The sequence below is a fragment of the Cenococcum geophilum genome (genome assembly GCF_001692895.1).
Source record: "Cenococcum geophilum 1.58 unplaced genomic scaffold K441scaffold_17, whole genome shotgun sequence".
Taxonomy (NCBI): domain Eukaryota; kingdom Fungi; phylum Ascomycota; class Dothideomycetes; order Gloniales; family Gloniaceae; genus Cenococcum; species Cenococcum geophilum.
This window is the reverse complement of record NW_027137575.1, coordinates 1,467,456-1,484,044: the sequence shown is the minus strand read 5'-3', so window position 1 is coordinate 1,484,044 and position 16,589 is coordinate 1,467,456. Positions and strand designations below refer to the sequence as shown.

Genomic DNA, 16,589 nt, shown 5'->3' with positions numbered 1-16,589 from the left:
TAAAGTCCTAGCCAGAAGCTAAATCTATATCCTACCATTTCTTAATTTAAGAGGGCATAATAGTTAAATGCGTAGTATCTTGGTGCCTTAGCTGCTTCTAGTTATCTACACACTAAAGCTAGCTTAAGAGGAGGTATTATTAACGGTAACTCTTAAAAGGGGTTTATAGGAGAAGGGGTTGGAACGTGGTCTTAAGGGCGGAGCTAGGCAGGGAATCTTGTAAATAAAAAAACCTAAAATTTAATTATTAGAAGTAAGTGGCGTAATAGCATAGGAGGGCAAACGCGTACTATAGCTGCTGTAGAAAACGGGTTAAAGGAGCGTAGTGTAGAGGAGGGGTTATAGTATAAAGGGAGTGTTGTTTATAGAGGATAAGGGCGAGGGTAGGAATAGGTTTAAATAAGTAGTAGAAATCCATGGCTTTATAAACCGCCGTAGGTGTTACGGCACTGGCAGAACCTGGCAGAACTTGGCAGAACTTGGCAGAACTTCGCGGTCACGTGACTAGAAGACCGTATAAAAAGAACCCTACTTCAACCAGCGCTGCTCTTCTTCTCCTTTCCTTTCTCTAGCTTTAGATCCTCATTTATAGACTACCAATCGTACAGGCTTACGCGCCCCTCTTGCCGTGCTCGTGCCTCGATTGACTGAGTCGCTAACAGTAGGCAGCTTAGGGAGCTTTAAGCGGTGCCTAGGAAGGGTGCTGCGCGCGCTTTTAAGTTTGGCGAGGGAGCCAATAGAGGACCCCGCCACCCTAGCACGCTTGGCACGCTGGAAAAGCGGCGACGGACATAGATCTAAGCGAGGGGAAACTGCCTCCCAAAACGGGGGGCAGCAGCCTCTAAATCCGGCTGTTCTTTTACTAACAATAACATTCTAGTAGGTATTATAGGGTAGTTATAGTACTAGCTAATAGTAATTAAGGCTACTTTTAGATTATCCTTAACGCTATTAATACTATATGCTATATTCTTAATAAAATCTTTTAATAACTTTATATTATATAGGGTAACACTAGGATATTCTTTACTATATCTATTTAAAAAAAAGGTAAAGAATTAGAGTAGGATAAAATCTAGCTACTATAGCATGTTAATTGTAATTTACTAGTTTTATAGCTTTACCTTCCTTTAATAAACTCTCTTTATCTTTAACTAGAGATGTTTTTAAACTTTAGTGCTATTTATGCCCTTTCTGCTTTACTTAAAACCCTTTACCCTTACTACAGCAAAGAACTAATAAAGGGTTTTTTTTGGCATTTTATAGAGAATGTGTAAGGTAAGTAAAAGTTAGTATAAAAAGGAAGGGAAGAAGAAATATAAAGATAAGCTTAGAAGAGTGGATAGGTGGAAAAGCTAAGGAATAGCAGGTAAAAGAAGAGGGGATAGGATGGAAATTAAGTGGTAGGTAGATAAAATAGAGCAAACAGACATGGTCGGGAGGAGATTTTATAATAAGAGGGATAAGGTGCCTCCTCTTTAACCAAAACCTTTGGGGATGCTATGTTATAATGTGGATGCGGCTTAGGACGGACGAATGCTCTATTTTAAGAAGGGCCTAGTTTTAGGAACCCCGGTGACCCCAAACGCGGCCCTTTAAGATTGTTGTGTAGAGTTGACAATTCGCATTATGAGGACGTAGCATTTTTAAGGCATAATTGGTTGCTAAGGTGGAGGAGCAGGAATGTGACTGAGTAGCCTGAGCGGGGCCTGAGCAGCGGGTGAGGCAAGGGTGCTTGGCGCCTGAGTAGAGCGGCGATGCTGACTAACCGAGTCGGATTCCGCCAAGGGGAGTTTTGGTCTGTGACTGCCATCGTAATACTGTCTAACAGTGTATCCAACAGTCAGCGACGCTGGCAGCGTAGCTGCCAAGAAGCTGATAATGTAAGCAGTCAGTCAGCGTATAGGGTAGTTACAGTCAGTCAACAGTCAGTTAGCATAAATTCTATAGCGCGCTGAAAGCTCGCTGCCTTAGTGGTAAGATTAGGAAGATTTAAGAAGATAAGGAAGATNAGNAACTAGTTAAGCCGTAANGCAGGAAGGTTTCTTATNAATCNAACGGCGATTTAGCTAATAAATATACGCAGTTAGTAGTTGTTAATAAAAGCCTTCTAGACGCAATTAAAAGCAGATTAAGCTCGCTAGTAAGCTTAATTACTACTATAATATAGGCCTTAAGTTTAATAAGATCTATACTAATAACGGTAATAAGGTAAATATTATTATTTCTAATCCTCTTACTTAGTGGCTTAATATTAATTAAGTTCTCTACCTAACGTTTACTAAGATCGCTCTTAATATATTCTCTATACTAGCTATAAGCTCTATATATATATAAGTCTTTAGTTAAGCTAAAAAGATTATTACTAGTAAGCGTAATTAATTATTAGCCAATACTATTAAAGCGGATTAGTGCTAGTGTCGGGAATGAGGCAAGTTGCCGTCGCATGAAGCATATTGCCGTTACGTGTCAACGTGGCCCTAGCGTGGTAAGGAACCTTAAGTTCCTCACCCCTTTCCTCATTCCTATCAATAAGAATTAACTAACATCACTATAACCCTACTCGAGTAGTCGTTATTGGTAAGTCACCCTGTGTTTCTAATACTGATCAGTGGTTAAATACATAGTTAACTATAGAGCAGCTAGGTTTTCGAATAGAAGAGACAGTCTCATATAGGGGTGCTATATGCGCTTATATAGAATAGATCCCGGCGATACTGTGCTACCTTAGACTTGCGGAAAACTAGTAATAGAAGTGTTACTAAGTACTAGGAGATACCAAGTTGCGTCTATTACGCAGAACAACCACGTTTATAAAGATTTGGTTGAGTACTTTAGGTCAGAAGTGTTACTAAACCTACGGTCCTAAAATTAACGTCTAAAACGCGTTAAACAACTACGCATACGAAGATTTAGTCGAGTACTTTAGGTCAGAAGTGTTACTAAACCTATGGTCCCAAAGTCAACGTCCGAAACGCGTTAACAATATCTTAATTGCCTACCTTTTGACAGCAAACCTACGAGATTCTACAAAGCCAAAAAAAAAAAACCCCTACCTACCTTCGATGTACGACACCCCGTTAATTCTATACCTACTATAGCGTTAACTTACCCAAAGAAGTATAAGAAAAGCATTAACCCGGAGACGTAGGACATAGATATTAACCCTATAAACGCTAAGGAATAGGACCTAAACAGATTCTTAGTATACCGTATAGTACACTATATAGATAGCGAATATAATAATACTGAGCTATAGTGTTATATAAAAGAGGACTTTATTAAATAGATAAAGGAAATATAGGCTCTTATGAAGAAGGATGTTATATAAGACTTCCGTAACTTCCTTTAGGAGAATAGAGTATTTGTCCCTATAGATAGGGGTATTATTAGAGATAATATCTAGGAGTAAGTTATTAATATAAAAGAAAAGCACGAATGGACTCTATAAAAGGTTAAGTACTAACTATATACTAAGAGGAAGCTTAACTTACAATAAAATCCAAACGATACGCTAATAGAGACGCGCTCTAATTCCATTGCTCTAGGTATAAGTTCTTATATTCTATATCTATTGCTTCCACCTCTATCTCTAGCTCCTTAAGATCCACTAATTTAACCAGTAATGTTAACTACTACCCCTTAAGAGCAAGCGCAAGATCCCCTTGCTTCGCGATTTAATAACCTTTAAACTCTACTATAGGAAGATTAGGTACCACGCCGTATTCCACTAAGCCCTATATCTCCACTACAGCCTATAAAGCAATTTCTACCTTAATCTTTAATGCAATTTTAACGTGGTTTAATACTACTTAGAGGCACCTTAAAAATGCTTATAGAGCTTACAAAGCTCTATACGGACTAGGAGAAGAAGTTTAATAGGGAACTATATAACATCCTTAATTTGAAGCTGTGTATCTTCTATAATTGTTACTAAAAGGTTAGACTAAAACCTAACTAATATTACAACGCCTATTCCGTTATACTTAAGGGCCGCGCTAGTACCTTCTATTATAATTATTTGGTAGGAAAAGGATACGATTTTAACCGAATAATATATAAGATAAGATGCCACTTTAAAATAAAAGAGAATAAGCAGTAATATATATCGGAGTAAAGAGAGACTACTTTCCTAAGAATTATTGCTACGAACCCAGGTGTCTCTCGGCTTAATTATCTTTAAAAGCTCTTTAATTAACTTTAGATAATTTAGCGTAGTTTATCCGAATTATATTAAGAGGACCTTAGCCTACGTGATTAAGTTATTAGCGTATGCCGAGGTATTAAAGAATACAATCTCGCTCTCTTTAACTCTGTAAGTACTTATAAAAGAGTATATACTTAATTAAGATCCTCTATTAGTACCGCTCTACGCTCTTAAAAAGTATAGCAATTTAACGCTTAACTCTAACCTATCTTAATTAACCTAGCTAACTAACACGATTATAACTAGACTAATTAAATATATAGTAGACGTAGTAGGGGATACGGTAAAGGGTATAATTAATGTTAACTATAAGGCAATTATAGAAGTCCTTATAGAGGTTCACTTTGGAGCGATTATTAGAAGAAGTACTATATTTATAAAAAGCTAAATTGCTAGTTAACTAGACACCCTCTTAATAGATAAAAGGAGGTATATAATAGGTTTCGCCAGAGCACACAAAACGTTGGAAACTAAGAGGTTACTATAGCCTACTTCTAAAACTTCTTAGTTTAATATAAAGGCGAAGAAGATCTTAAGGGTAGGGTTAATAAGGCTGAATAGCTCCTTATAGATATAGAAATTAAGGACTACTCTTCTAACTAATACTTTACCGAGTATAGTAAGGTAAATGGTACATAAACTGTTGCTATCCTTAATAACTAATCTACGCTCTATTCTATTATAAAGTTAGATATCTTTAATAAGCTAAAGGAAAGTTCCGCGTTCTCCTTTAACAATAAATACTNNGNAAANNTCTTCTATAGNATTATNCNAGATACTANAGCCGNAGNAGTATCTATAGNAGNAGAGCCTNAAGTTTAAGCTCTTTAGTAGCTTAATAGCTCTGTTTAAATTAACTAATTAATAGTAGGCCAATATACAATTCGCTTTGGTAAGGGTACTATAATCTTTCTTAGTATAATTAAGGTCCAAACCCCGTTAGGATATATTACTTTCTATATTATCCCCGCGAACACTTTGTTTCTATTCTATATCTAAAATATAGATAAATTAGGTATTAAGCTTAACAACCTTAAGAATATGCTTATCTAGGGAGATAATTAGGTACCCGTTATACGCAAGTAGGGTTACCCTTAGTTACTCCTTTAACAGCCAAAAAGGAGCGTTGCTTAAAGCCACCTAACTAAGTTAGAGTTACGTTAACTACACCGTCGTTTTAGCCACCTATCTATTTACTAATTACTTAAGGTCCTTTAGCGAGTAGGTTATAAAGTTAAGGTTAAGGTAATTAAATATCTTATAAAGTACTACTACCACTACTAAATAAACCAGAAGTCCCCTAGCCGATTTAAGTTTACTCTTAAAAATAACTACGACTTTAACTTCTGCATTATTATAGATATTATATATCTTAGCAGCAAGCTAGTACTCTAAGTTATTGACTTCTTAACCTCCTTCTAAGCCGCACGCTTTTTAAAAGATATGTCAGCTAGAAACGTATAGGATACTCTTTAATTATGTTGGATTAATATCTACCTAGAACCCCCTAATTAAATTATTTATAACGTAGAAAAGAACTTCTTATCTATAGAGTTTTAATAACAGGCAAAGGCAATAACAATTAAGGTTAAGGAAGTCCCCGTTAAGGCACATAATAGTATTAGAAAAGTAGAATGATATTATACGCCATTACGCCGCGTATATAAGATTATTTCTTTAGAACTAGAGGGTGCTAGTAAAGAGCTTATCCTATAGATGGCTATTAAGGCTGTTAATAATACCGCTAGCCTAGATAGGCTTATACCTATATTACTAGTCTTTAGCGCCTACCCTTAAATAACTAATAATTCTCTACTATCTCCCTTTATTACGTAATAAGCTAAGGCTATTTATAAGGTAATAAAGGAGGTGCGACGTCTTTACGCTATACGCTAGGTCAACAACGCACTAGGAATAAGAAATAGCCTAAATACCTTAACTACGCTTAATCTGCCACTCCAATCGGAGGTACGCGTATAGCGTGAAAAGGGAGGATAGTTAGGCCTATATAAACTTATTACAATTAATAATTAAACTTACACTCTTTAGATACCCTATAGACCTACTTAATTCCACTTAACTGTTATTAAGCCCTACTATAGGGATAATAGCTCTAAGCCTTTATAGGATGCCCTAGAGGATACCTTAAAGGAGAACTATAATTAATGTGCTCTAGAAGGCGAAGGCGATTCTAATATAATTATAGTAGACGTACCGCAACTATAACGCGGTAGAGGTTGCCTAAAGGGATTATAAAATTGCTAATATCTTATTAATTTTAAAGAGCAATTTGTTACCGCTATTAAGAATAGAGATAAACTATTAATGGCCTTTATAACAGCTAAAGAGAAGGCTAACTTTAAACTCGCAAAACAGCTTTAAAAGGAAGGCCGCATTATAACTTTAGGAGCTCCTTTTTAAGCATCTAATAAGTAGGAGATCAACGGTCTTATTATAAGAGGAGTCTTTAAATTTAAGAAATATGACCCTACTAAGTTCGATAGAGTCCATATATTTAAGTTAAAAATAGTTAATAAGATTAAAGGTAAAGCTACTAATACCCTATTTAAGAAGTCAAGGCTAGTTATTTAAGGTTATAACAATAATAATAAGGAAGTAATCCTTACGTAATCCCCTATAATTTAACAAGCTAGTTAATAAGTTATTATTACGCTAGCTCCCTCCTTAATAAAGAATAGGATGGCGGTTTACCTATAAGATATTACTTAGGCCTACACCTAATTAGAGACGCGTCTTTAGCGCTTAATACTAGTATACCTTTTAGAGCAAATTCGCCACTAATATCCCGAGGATATAATTATAGTTATACTTAAGCCATTATATAGAATCGCAGAGGTAGGAACTTATTAGTGGGCTACCTACAGCAAGCACTATAAGGAGAAGCTTTTAATAACTACTTCTATATTTAATCCCTGCTTCCTTATTATAACTATAGGAACTCTATTTAGAATTATCGGCATATAAACAGACGATATAATTATCTTAGGAGATAACCAATTCTTAGCTCTTAAAGAAGATAAGCTAGTAAAGGCAAACCTTATAGTAAAGCTAAAGGAAAGACTTAACTTAGTAACACTATTACTCTTTAATGGATATATCCTCTCCCTAAATAAGGGCTCCATTGCTCTACGCTAGAAGGGTTAAGGCAAGAAGATCAACGTTATTAACGTTAATTCTCTAAAGTAAGAATACGTGGAGTAACGCGCTTATAGAGCTTATATAGCTTCTATCTGTTAACCTAAGGCTTTCTTTAATCTCTCTGTTGCCGCTTAATACTAGGAACTAATTAAGGATAACGTTCTTACCCTAAATAAGCGTCTTTTCTAGTAAATGAACTATCTTAACAGGGGACTACTCTACGTGCCTATTAACCTTCCTACCGCTAAGCTCTTTATATTCGTTAATAGATTATTTATAAATAATAAAAAATTTAGCTCTTAGCTAGGATATAAAATTATTATTACGAATAAATCTACTAGAGAGAATAACTTTATAATTTACGGTAACCTTATTTATTAGAGCTTAACTAANAGTAAGCGCGTTACTTAAAGNNTTNTAGNNTNAGAGATATATNGAATAGTTGGCGGAGTTAATATGGCAATTATAATTGGAACTACCCTTAAGATAATTATAGACCGGCTTAAACTTCCCGCTATCCCTACAATTATATACACCGACTTATATTCCCTCTATAAGTATTTAGTTAAGCTTAATACTATAAAGAAGAAGCGTCTTATAATTAATATTATAGCACTTTAGCAGTTCTATAAGCGTTAAGAACTCTTTAAGATCTAATAGATTAATGGCTAAAATAACCTAGCAGATATAATAACGAAGGTAAACCTAAATAAGGTACTAAAGACGTTTATTAATATAAATACTCTATATATATAAGTTAAAGGTTAGGTTAAGAGGGAAATTTAAAGAAGTTAAGATCTTATAGAACTTTAACCGCTAGTTAAAGTTGTCTAATTAGTTAGATTCTTACTAAGAGCGCCACGCCTAATTAATTTAGGTGGTAGTATGGACTTTTGCTAACTAATTAGGATTTTCCATACCCGGTATAGAAAATCGCCATTAGCTTGCTTACTACTAGCGTCTTAGCGGCCTACCCGTCTTCGCGTTATCTACTAAATTCTACTAACTACCGTATTATCGTATATTATCTGGTTTTATTACATATTATCTAGTTTTATTATATATTGTCTGGTATTGTTATATACTATCTATTTGTATATATATATATAGCAACCACAAAAAGAAGAGTTACCAGTGTTGGGAATGAGGCAAGTTACCGTCGCATGAAGTATATTGCCGTCACGTGTCGACGTGGCCCTAGCGTAGTAAGGAACCTTAAGTTCCTTACCCCTTTCCTTATTCCTATTAATAAGAATTAACCAACATTACTGTAACCCTACTCGAGTAGTCGTTATTAGTAAGTCACCCTGTGTTTCTAATAGCTAGAAATAGTAGCTAATTAAAGGCCTTTTATTAAGTAGTTTAATTAACTATATTAATACTAATAAAGCGTTAACTATACCCTAGTCAATAAGCTTAAATATTAATTATACTAGCTATAAGCTAAATATAGGGATAGAAAAGCTGGCTTAGTAAGCTATATTTACTAAAGTTTTATATTTAATTAAAATTTAATACTAAAATAGAGCCTTTAGAGCCCTTACTACTTACTACCTTTTTATCTTTTTTAGCCCTCTATAGGCGTATAGGACAATTTTAGCTATATTAAAACACTATATTAGGTAAATTAAGGTAGATTTTTAATTAGGCAATATTAATATTTATATATATAGAGGCACTGCCAAAAATCTGGAATAAAACACCCTTAAATCTATACTAATTGCCTAATTAGGAAAGCGAGCTGACAGCGGAACAGTCAGCGTACCTTAATTTGATGCAGCGGACAGCGAGCGATCTGGTTGGCCGCAGTCAGTCAGCTATAGGGCCTCAAAGCTCGCTGGAGACTGACTGTTGGACACACTGCTGTCTAACGACCTAGATCGTCTATACGAACTATGTCTCAGTTGTCTCGTATCTTAAGCTCGTATGTCTCATCAAACGTCTCATTACCTGTTTCCCTTAACTATGACCTACTACATGACGACGTCGTCGTCATTGTATTTGGACCTACCTGATGTATATAAGAGAGCTTCTAGAGCCCTCTTTAATAAACAGAGTTCTCATTCTGAATTACCAGTTCAACAAACTCTGTTTTATTAAAGAGGGCTCTAGAAGCTCTCTTATATACATTAGGTAGGTCTAAATACAATGACGACGACGTCGTCATGTAGTAGGTTATAGTTAAGAGAAATAGGTAATGAGACGTTCGATGAGATATACGAGCTCAAGATACGAGACAACTGAGACATAGTTCGTATAGACGATCTGGGTTGTTAGACAGTATTACGATGGTAGTAAGGAACTTCGATTCAGGTCGACAGAAATAGAAACCGGGGTTTTTCATCCTACTAAGGTGGCTCATAGGGTTTTTCCTCCCCCTAATATACTAGAGGTTTTCCAGTCAATATTTCTTTTCCCCTGTGTATACGGAGTAGTCTGCGCGGGCCGACCTAGGACCCGTATATATAGATATAAGGCTTTTTAGGGTGAGACCCCCTAGACCTCCCCTATATAGAGCTTTTACTTAATATAGAAGTAGTAGTAGGGTTAAGGCGACTTAGTTACTACTAGGTAATATTACCTTACTAATAGATATAGATTTGCTTTGCAAATCCTATGCCTCTATTGTACTTTATAGTAGGGGTAAGCTTCGTGCAGAGCCACGTGCAAGCGTGCAGACGTGCAGACGTTCGTACGGGCGTTTAATTGATTGATTGTATGGCGTTTGATCGATCGATCGATTGATCGTATGGGCGTTCGTACTGGGGATCATGCAAGCGTTTGTAGAGTCTTCCTAGTATACCAGTGCTACATGTTAGAGCTTTGGAGCTCCGTATCAAGCTTCGAGTAGCTTCGAGCAGAGCTTTTGAGTAAAGCTTTTGAGCAGAGCTTTTGAGTAGAGCTCCGTGCAGAGCCTCGATAGAGCTTCGAGCAGAGCCTCGTGCAGGTCTTCGAGCAGAGCTTTGATAGAGTTTAAAATAGAGCCTCGTGCAGAGCTTTGAGCAGAGCTTCGATAGAGCTTCGAGCAGAGCTTCGATAGAGCTTCGAGCAGAGCTTCAAGGGGGAGACCCACTTGGACCCCCTGTGCACTGCGTGCTGCATTTACTGCATAGGCAAAGCTCTTGCAGAGCATTTGGTAGAGCGTTTAGCAGAGCTTTTACAGAGCTACGTATAGGCGTATAGGGGCAATTAATTATAGAGACATTTATAGAAATGTTTATAGATACGTATAGAGACATTTATACGGGCGTCTGATTAATTACATAGGCGTATATACGGGCGTTTGTATGGGCGATTGATCGATTGATTAATTATATAGACATTTGCAGAGCTGTATATAGAGCCGTTCGTAGAGCCGTTCGTATAGGCGTCTGATTGATTGTATGGGAACTTAATTGATCGTACGGGCGTTTGATTGATTGATTGTATAAACAATTATAGAGATGTGTACACGGGCGTTTAATTGATCGATTATATGGGCGTTTGATCGATCGATTGATTGATCGTATGGGCATTTGTAGGACGTTCGTATGGGCGTTTGTATAGGCAATTGACTGATTGACCGATTGACCGATTGATTGTATGATCGTGTAGACCTTTGTAGAGCCTTTTGTACGGCGATTGATCGTATGGGCGGTTATACGGCCAATTATAGAATCTTCCTAGTATATTAGTGCTGCGCGTTAGTAGAGCTTTGGAGCTCCGTGTAGGGCTTCGAGTAGAGCTTCGAGCAGAGCTTCAAGGGGGGACCCCCTTGGACCCCCTTGCGCACTGCGTGCTCTATTTCACTGGGCGGGCGGAGGTGTTGCAAAGCCTTCGGAGACGCGTTTTGGGAAGCCTCTACACACTGACTCTCACTGCTCTACTATTTTATGAAGTTGGGCTGTTACTCGTGGGAAGAATTTTAAATGTATTGAGGCTGGGGGGTGACATCTCGCTATGAAACTTCGTTATTATAGTATGCGGGGGAGTATGGGTTATTGTGAAGCCCAGGGAGCCTCGTTTCTTCAGGCATGGAAGCGAGCTCCGTGCTCACCCCCTTCCACTGGCCTTTCCATTTCTCTAGAATATTAGAATATCTAAAGTATAGATGTTACAAATGACCTAAGTTTATGTCCCAAAACGCCAGAAACCTATTGTAACAAGTGTTTTCTAGACGCTGGTGAATAATCCCCATCAGGGTCTCGTCGCAAGTCTTGGCGCAGTGCTTGGTGCCTTTACTGGCGCAGACTCTCTGTCAGGCAACCCTGGAGCTCACACCAACATCAGACCTGAACCTCCCAGAGTCACCACCGCCTACAATCATGGCCTTTGCAAGTCGGACTCATCTCTAAGGAAGAGGCAACATTGCACAGTCTCAGCCCTTACCCTTGCTTCTCTCAACTTGCCCGATATGGCTCCGAAGAACGAAAAAGTCAGCAGTCAATTGAAGCGTGCTCGTGTATGATTTTCCCGTTCCAGCGCACCTTCCGCCATTGCTAACAGTTCGTGCCCTTCTTGCAGCAATCTTTAGGCGAAGCTGCCGTGGAAAGCAAGAAGCCGCGCCGTTCGCAGCGGATCTTATCCCAGTCTCAAGATTTCGAAGCGGAGATCAAGCAGGCCCAGCTCCCGTCTCCACTTACTCACAAAGACACGACAGCTACTGAGGAATTCGAGGATGGTACAATTACGCCTCCTAGTCAACGACCTAGTCAATTTGCCCATCCTGCGAACGTCCGTAGCCCTCTAGGCCTAGGTCTATCATCACCACCTTCAGATACCCAACCTTTTTCTCAGTTTGTCTACCCTCCCCAAGCACTCTCGTATGAGGTACAAGATGAAGAAGGCGAGGGAGTATGGGGCTATCTTGTACCCTTGGATAGTAAATCTGGCGATGCTTTAGTCCTGCGAAAGAGAAGTGCCTGTCCCGCTCCGCTTGGAAATAATGGCAAGATCACTGGGAGAGAGCGCGTAGACTGTAGGACATACAAGCGTCAGGAAGAGGAGTATGAGAATAGAAAGGCTGGAGGTGTGACTGCCGGTGGTTATCTCATCGGACGACACCCTGAATGCGGTACGTTCTTTTACTGCACTCCCTGTAGATCACAAATCTCCCATGCTCACTATTCTTTTAGACCGGGTTGTGGACAACCCTACCGTATCGAACCGACATTGCCTTATTTTCTCTGAGAATAAGGGAGGTGGTACGGTTGCAATCCTGGAAGATCTTTCAGGCAACGGTACTTTTGTGAATGAGGCAATAGTTGGACGGAACAAACGACGGGAACTCCGCGATGGTGATGAGGTGGCGGTCCTCGATGAAGCCCGCTTCGTCTTCCGATACCCTCATAAACGCGAGGCACATGGATTCAGACAACAATACAGCATCCAGGAGCAGCTCGGCAAGGGACACTTCGCTTCAGTGTATTTGTGTGTTGAGAGGAATTCCGGTATACGCTATGCTGTCAAAAAATTCGAGAAACGCAGTGGGCCAGGAGAGCGGCCCAAAGTGGACGGACTCCAACAAGAGATTGCTGTCCTTATGGGGGTTAGCCACCCTACACTACTGTGCCTCAAGGATACATTCGATGAAGACGATGGGGTTTATCTTGTCCTGGAACTTGCTGCCGAAGGAGAATTGTTCAATTGGATTGTCATGAAACAGAAATTAACCGAGCCAGAAGCTCGTAAAGTTTTTATACAGCTATTTCAAGGAGTAAAGTATTTGGTGAGTGCGACAGGTGGCAGCTTAAGCTTGCGCTGCTGATATATCATGCTAGCACGAACGCAATATTGTCCATCGTGACATTAAGCCAGAGAACATACTGTTGACAGACAAGGAATTACATGTCAAGCTTGCTGACTTTGGTTTGGCTAAAATTATTGGGGAAGAGTCATTTACAACAACATTGTGAGTCGAATCAGCACTTTGAGTACTCCGGCATGGACATGAAACTGACTAAGTCACAGATGCGGAACGCCCAGTTGTATGTAGCAAATGTAAAATGCCCTTTAGTACAGTTGTGACTAAGCGTTTACAGATGTTGCACCAGAAATTCTCGAGAGCTCAAACCATCGCCGCTACACTCGTGCCGTGGATGTATGGTCTTTAGGCGTCGTTCTGTACATCTGTCTATGTGGATTTCCTCCTTTCTCGGACGAATTGTACAGTGAAGAAAACCCTTATACCCTTTCCCAGCAAATCAAGATGGGTATATTCGACTACCCCTCTCCGTACTGGGATTCAGTCGGCGATCCAGCGCTGGACCTTATTGATCGAATGCTTACTGTAGATATGGACAAACGCATTACCATCGACGAGTGTCTCGAACACCCTTGGACGACTCAGCGGGAATTAAATCCTAACGATAGCACTGATGGACTCACTGGTGCTATTGCGCAGTTAGATTTCTCTAAGCGGAAGGTTCAACGAGAACGTACTCTACTGAGTAGCATTAACGACATCAAAGTTACCAGGGTCATCGAGGGCCGAAGTGGGCAGATGCCAGTGAAGGTATATGAGAAGAACGTGGCAAAGACGCCACCTCGGAAGGCACCAAAGCCGAAAGTTGGCCCAGTGAAGGAAAGCACGCCTGCGGCAAATAGACAGGCAGAGGAGTTTATCAAGTTAGGGGGGAAGGGCGACCAGACCCTTTATGGCGATGATAACGGGTCGCGATACGTGCCAGATCAAGTAGTCAAGGCTGGGAAGCCAGGTAAGGGAAGAAAAAAGTGACAAGTATCGTACGATCAGCTTGTGAGGCTTTGCTAGAGGCGTTCGGGACAATTGTGGGACCAGATAAAATGTGCGTAATAGTACGGTGGCGCAGCAGTAGCTAGTCGCAACAATATTAGCGTATCTGAGCGGTGTCGTGTCATGTCGTGTCGTATCGTTGAAATTCGTTTGAAATGGTCTTAATATGACCTGAGGTCAAGGGTTGCGGAGTGAAAGGGGCCCGAGAGCTGGGACCAGGTGCAAGCGGGAACGAGCATCACGCTAAGCTTAGTCTCGAAATTGGTCTTCATTTTTTGTATAAACTCAAACCCCCAACGCCAGCTGCTCCATATCAACCTCCCACCCCCCCATCTTCGCTTTCTTCCCATATCCTCAACTATGGGTCTCCTAGCCGCAATTACCGGCCCTCTGGGCGATTTTGTCATAAAGACGCCTCTCGCCCTTGTTATCGCCACCGCGGTCGCCTCCTTCCTCACCCTTGTTGTTATCCTCAACGTCCTGCACCAATTGCTCTTCCGCAATCCCAAGGAGCCGCCCGTAGTATTTCACTTGTTTCCTATCATCGGCAGTACTATCACTTACGGCATCGACCCCTATAAATTTTTCTTTACCAATCGCGAGAAGGTTGGTTGAAGAACTTTCGCACGCATACCTTAACGGCGCATACTGACGTGCTTTCCAGTACGGCGACGTATTCACATTCATTCTACTGGGCAAAAAGACCACTGTCTGTCTGGGAACCAAGGGAAACAATTTTATCCTAAACGGCAAGCACAGGGATGTCAATGCCGAGGAAATATACAGCCCCTTGACTACCCCTGTTTTCGGGCGTGATGTTGTGTATGATTGTCCAAACTCCAAACTCATGGAGCAGAAAAAGGTATAGTGATCGAATGAAACCAAGGCGCTATGCTAACCCTTCGCGCAGTTTGTTAAGTTCGGCCTTACCCAAGACGCTCTCCGTTCTTACGTCACACTTATAACCGCCGAGGTCGAGTCCTTCATGAAGACATCCTCAAGCTTCCAGGGTCAAAATGGAACCGTCAATGTTCCCTCAGTCATGGCCCAGCTCACAATCTTCACTGCCTCTCGCTCACTGCAAGGCCAAGAGGTTCGCAGCAAATTCGACGCGAGCTTTGCTGATCTCTACCACCATTTGGATATGGGCTTCAGTCCAATAAACTTCATGCTACCATGGGCTCCGCTTCCTCATAATCGGAAACGGGACTTTGCGCGCAATAAAATGATCCAGACGTACTCGGAGATTATCCAAAAGAGAAGATCTAACGATGTCAAGAAGGATTCTGAGGATATGATCTGGCATCTTATGGACTGTAAATATAAGGACGGAAAGCCTGTGCCTGACCATGAGATTGCTGGTATAATGATCGCGCTGCTCATGGCTGGACAGCACTCATCTTCCTCTACCATCGCTTGGATTATGCTGCGCCTTGCTAGTCGACCTGACATCACCGAGGAGCTTCTGGCAGAACAAAAAGAAGTTCTCGGTGCTGACCTACCTGCTCTCACATACGATGATTTGTCCCGTCTGCCTCTCCACAGCCAAGTCGTCAAAGAGACTCTTCGCCTTCACGCTCCCATCCACTCCATTATGCGGAAAGTGAAATCGCCCTTACAGGTGGATGGAACTCCTTACACGATTCCGACCTCGCATGTCCTTCTGTCATCTCCCGGTGTTTCGTCTACGCTAGTCGAGCACTTCCCCAACCCGTCTAATTGGGAACCACATCGGTGGGATGCAGGCATGGGTGATGATTTTGATGGCGAAGATGACGACGAGAAGATTGACTACGGCTGGGGCGTCGTTTCCAAGGGAACCAACAGCCCGTATCTACCTTTTGGCGCAGGCCGTCATCGCTGCATTGGTGAGCAGTTCGCATACGTGCAGCTGCAGACAATTTTGATTGCGATGGTTAGAGAATTTAAGTTTAGGAACTTGGATGGTTCGAATAGTGTGCCAGGAACTGATTATTCTGTAAGTGCTGTGGTCTTCCCAAAGCCTCTTACGGTTATCTAACTTCTTGTAGTCTCTATTCTCTAGGCCTCTCGCCCCTGCGGTTGTCGAGTGGGAGAGGAGAAAGGCATAATTTATGGATTTCTAGGAGCGTTAATTCATAGCGAGGCGTAATGGGTGTTTGGAGGCTGTGAGTCGCTTCGGCCATTGGAAGGCGTGAATAGCTAAGGATGGTTGGTGAGGAGTGGTAAATCTGTAGATACGATAAATAATAGCAACTAATATCCGTATTGAATAATATCATTCTAGAATTTATTGTCTCTCATCTGCAAGTAATGCGCCAGTTCATTTGCAGGCTCGATGCGATTCATGAACAACTTGGAATCAGAGGGGGGTGCGAAATCCAAATGACTCGAATCTTCCCAGTTGTGAGTTATGCGGAAGCTGCGTAAGTTGCTCTACTCGAGGGTTGTTCTCCTTTAGAAAGTACTTTGAGGACATTCAGAGGCTCTCATTAGACCTAACGTTGAAAC

The 16,589-nt window shown here is 40.6% G+C and overlaps 1 protein-coding gene across 1 annotated transcript; it reads left to right on the top strand.

Annotated features, from left to right (window-relative positions):
• The first annotated feature begins 11,413 nt into the window (after positions 1–11,413).
• Positions 11,414–16,305, top strand: K441DRAFT_705171 (lanosterol 14-alpha-demethylase). The gene is made up of 10 exons (XM_067653574.1): positions 11,414–11,807; positions 11,870–12,419; positions 12,481–13,073; positions 13,126–13,256; positions 13,316–13,332; positions 13,387–14,061; positions 14,473–14,705; positions 14,764–14,961; positions 15,010–16,077; positions 16,130–16,305. Exons 1-10 carry the CDS (start codon positions 11,760–11,762, stop codon positions 16,187–16,189), a joined length of 3,573 nt encoding a protein of 1,190 aa, XP_067504876.1. The 5' UTR covers positions 11,414–11,759; the 3' UTR covers positions 16,190–16,305.
• The last annotated feature ends 284 nt before the right edge of the window (positions 16,306–16,589 follow it).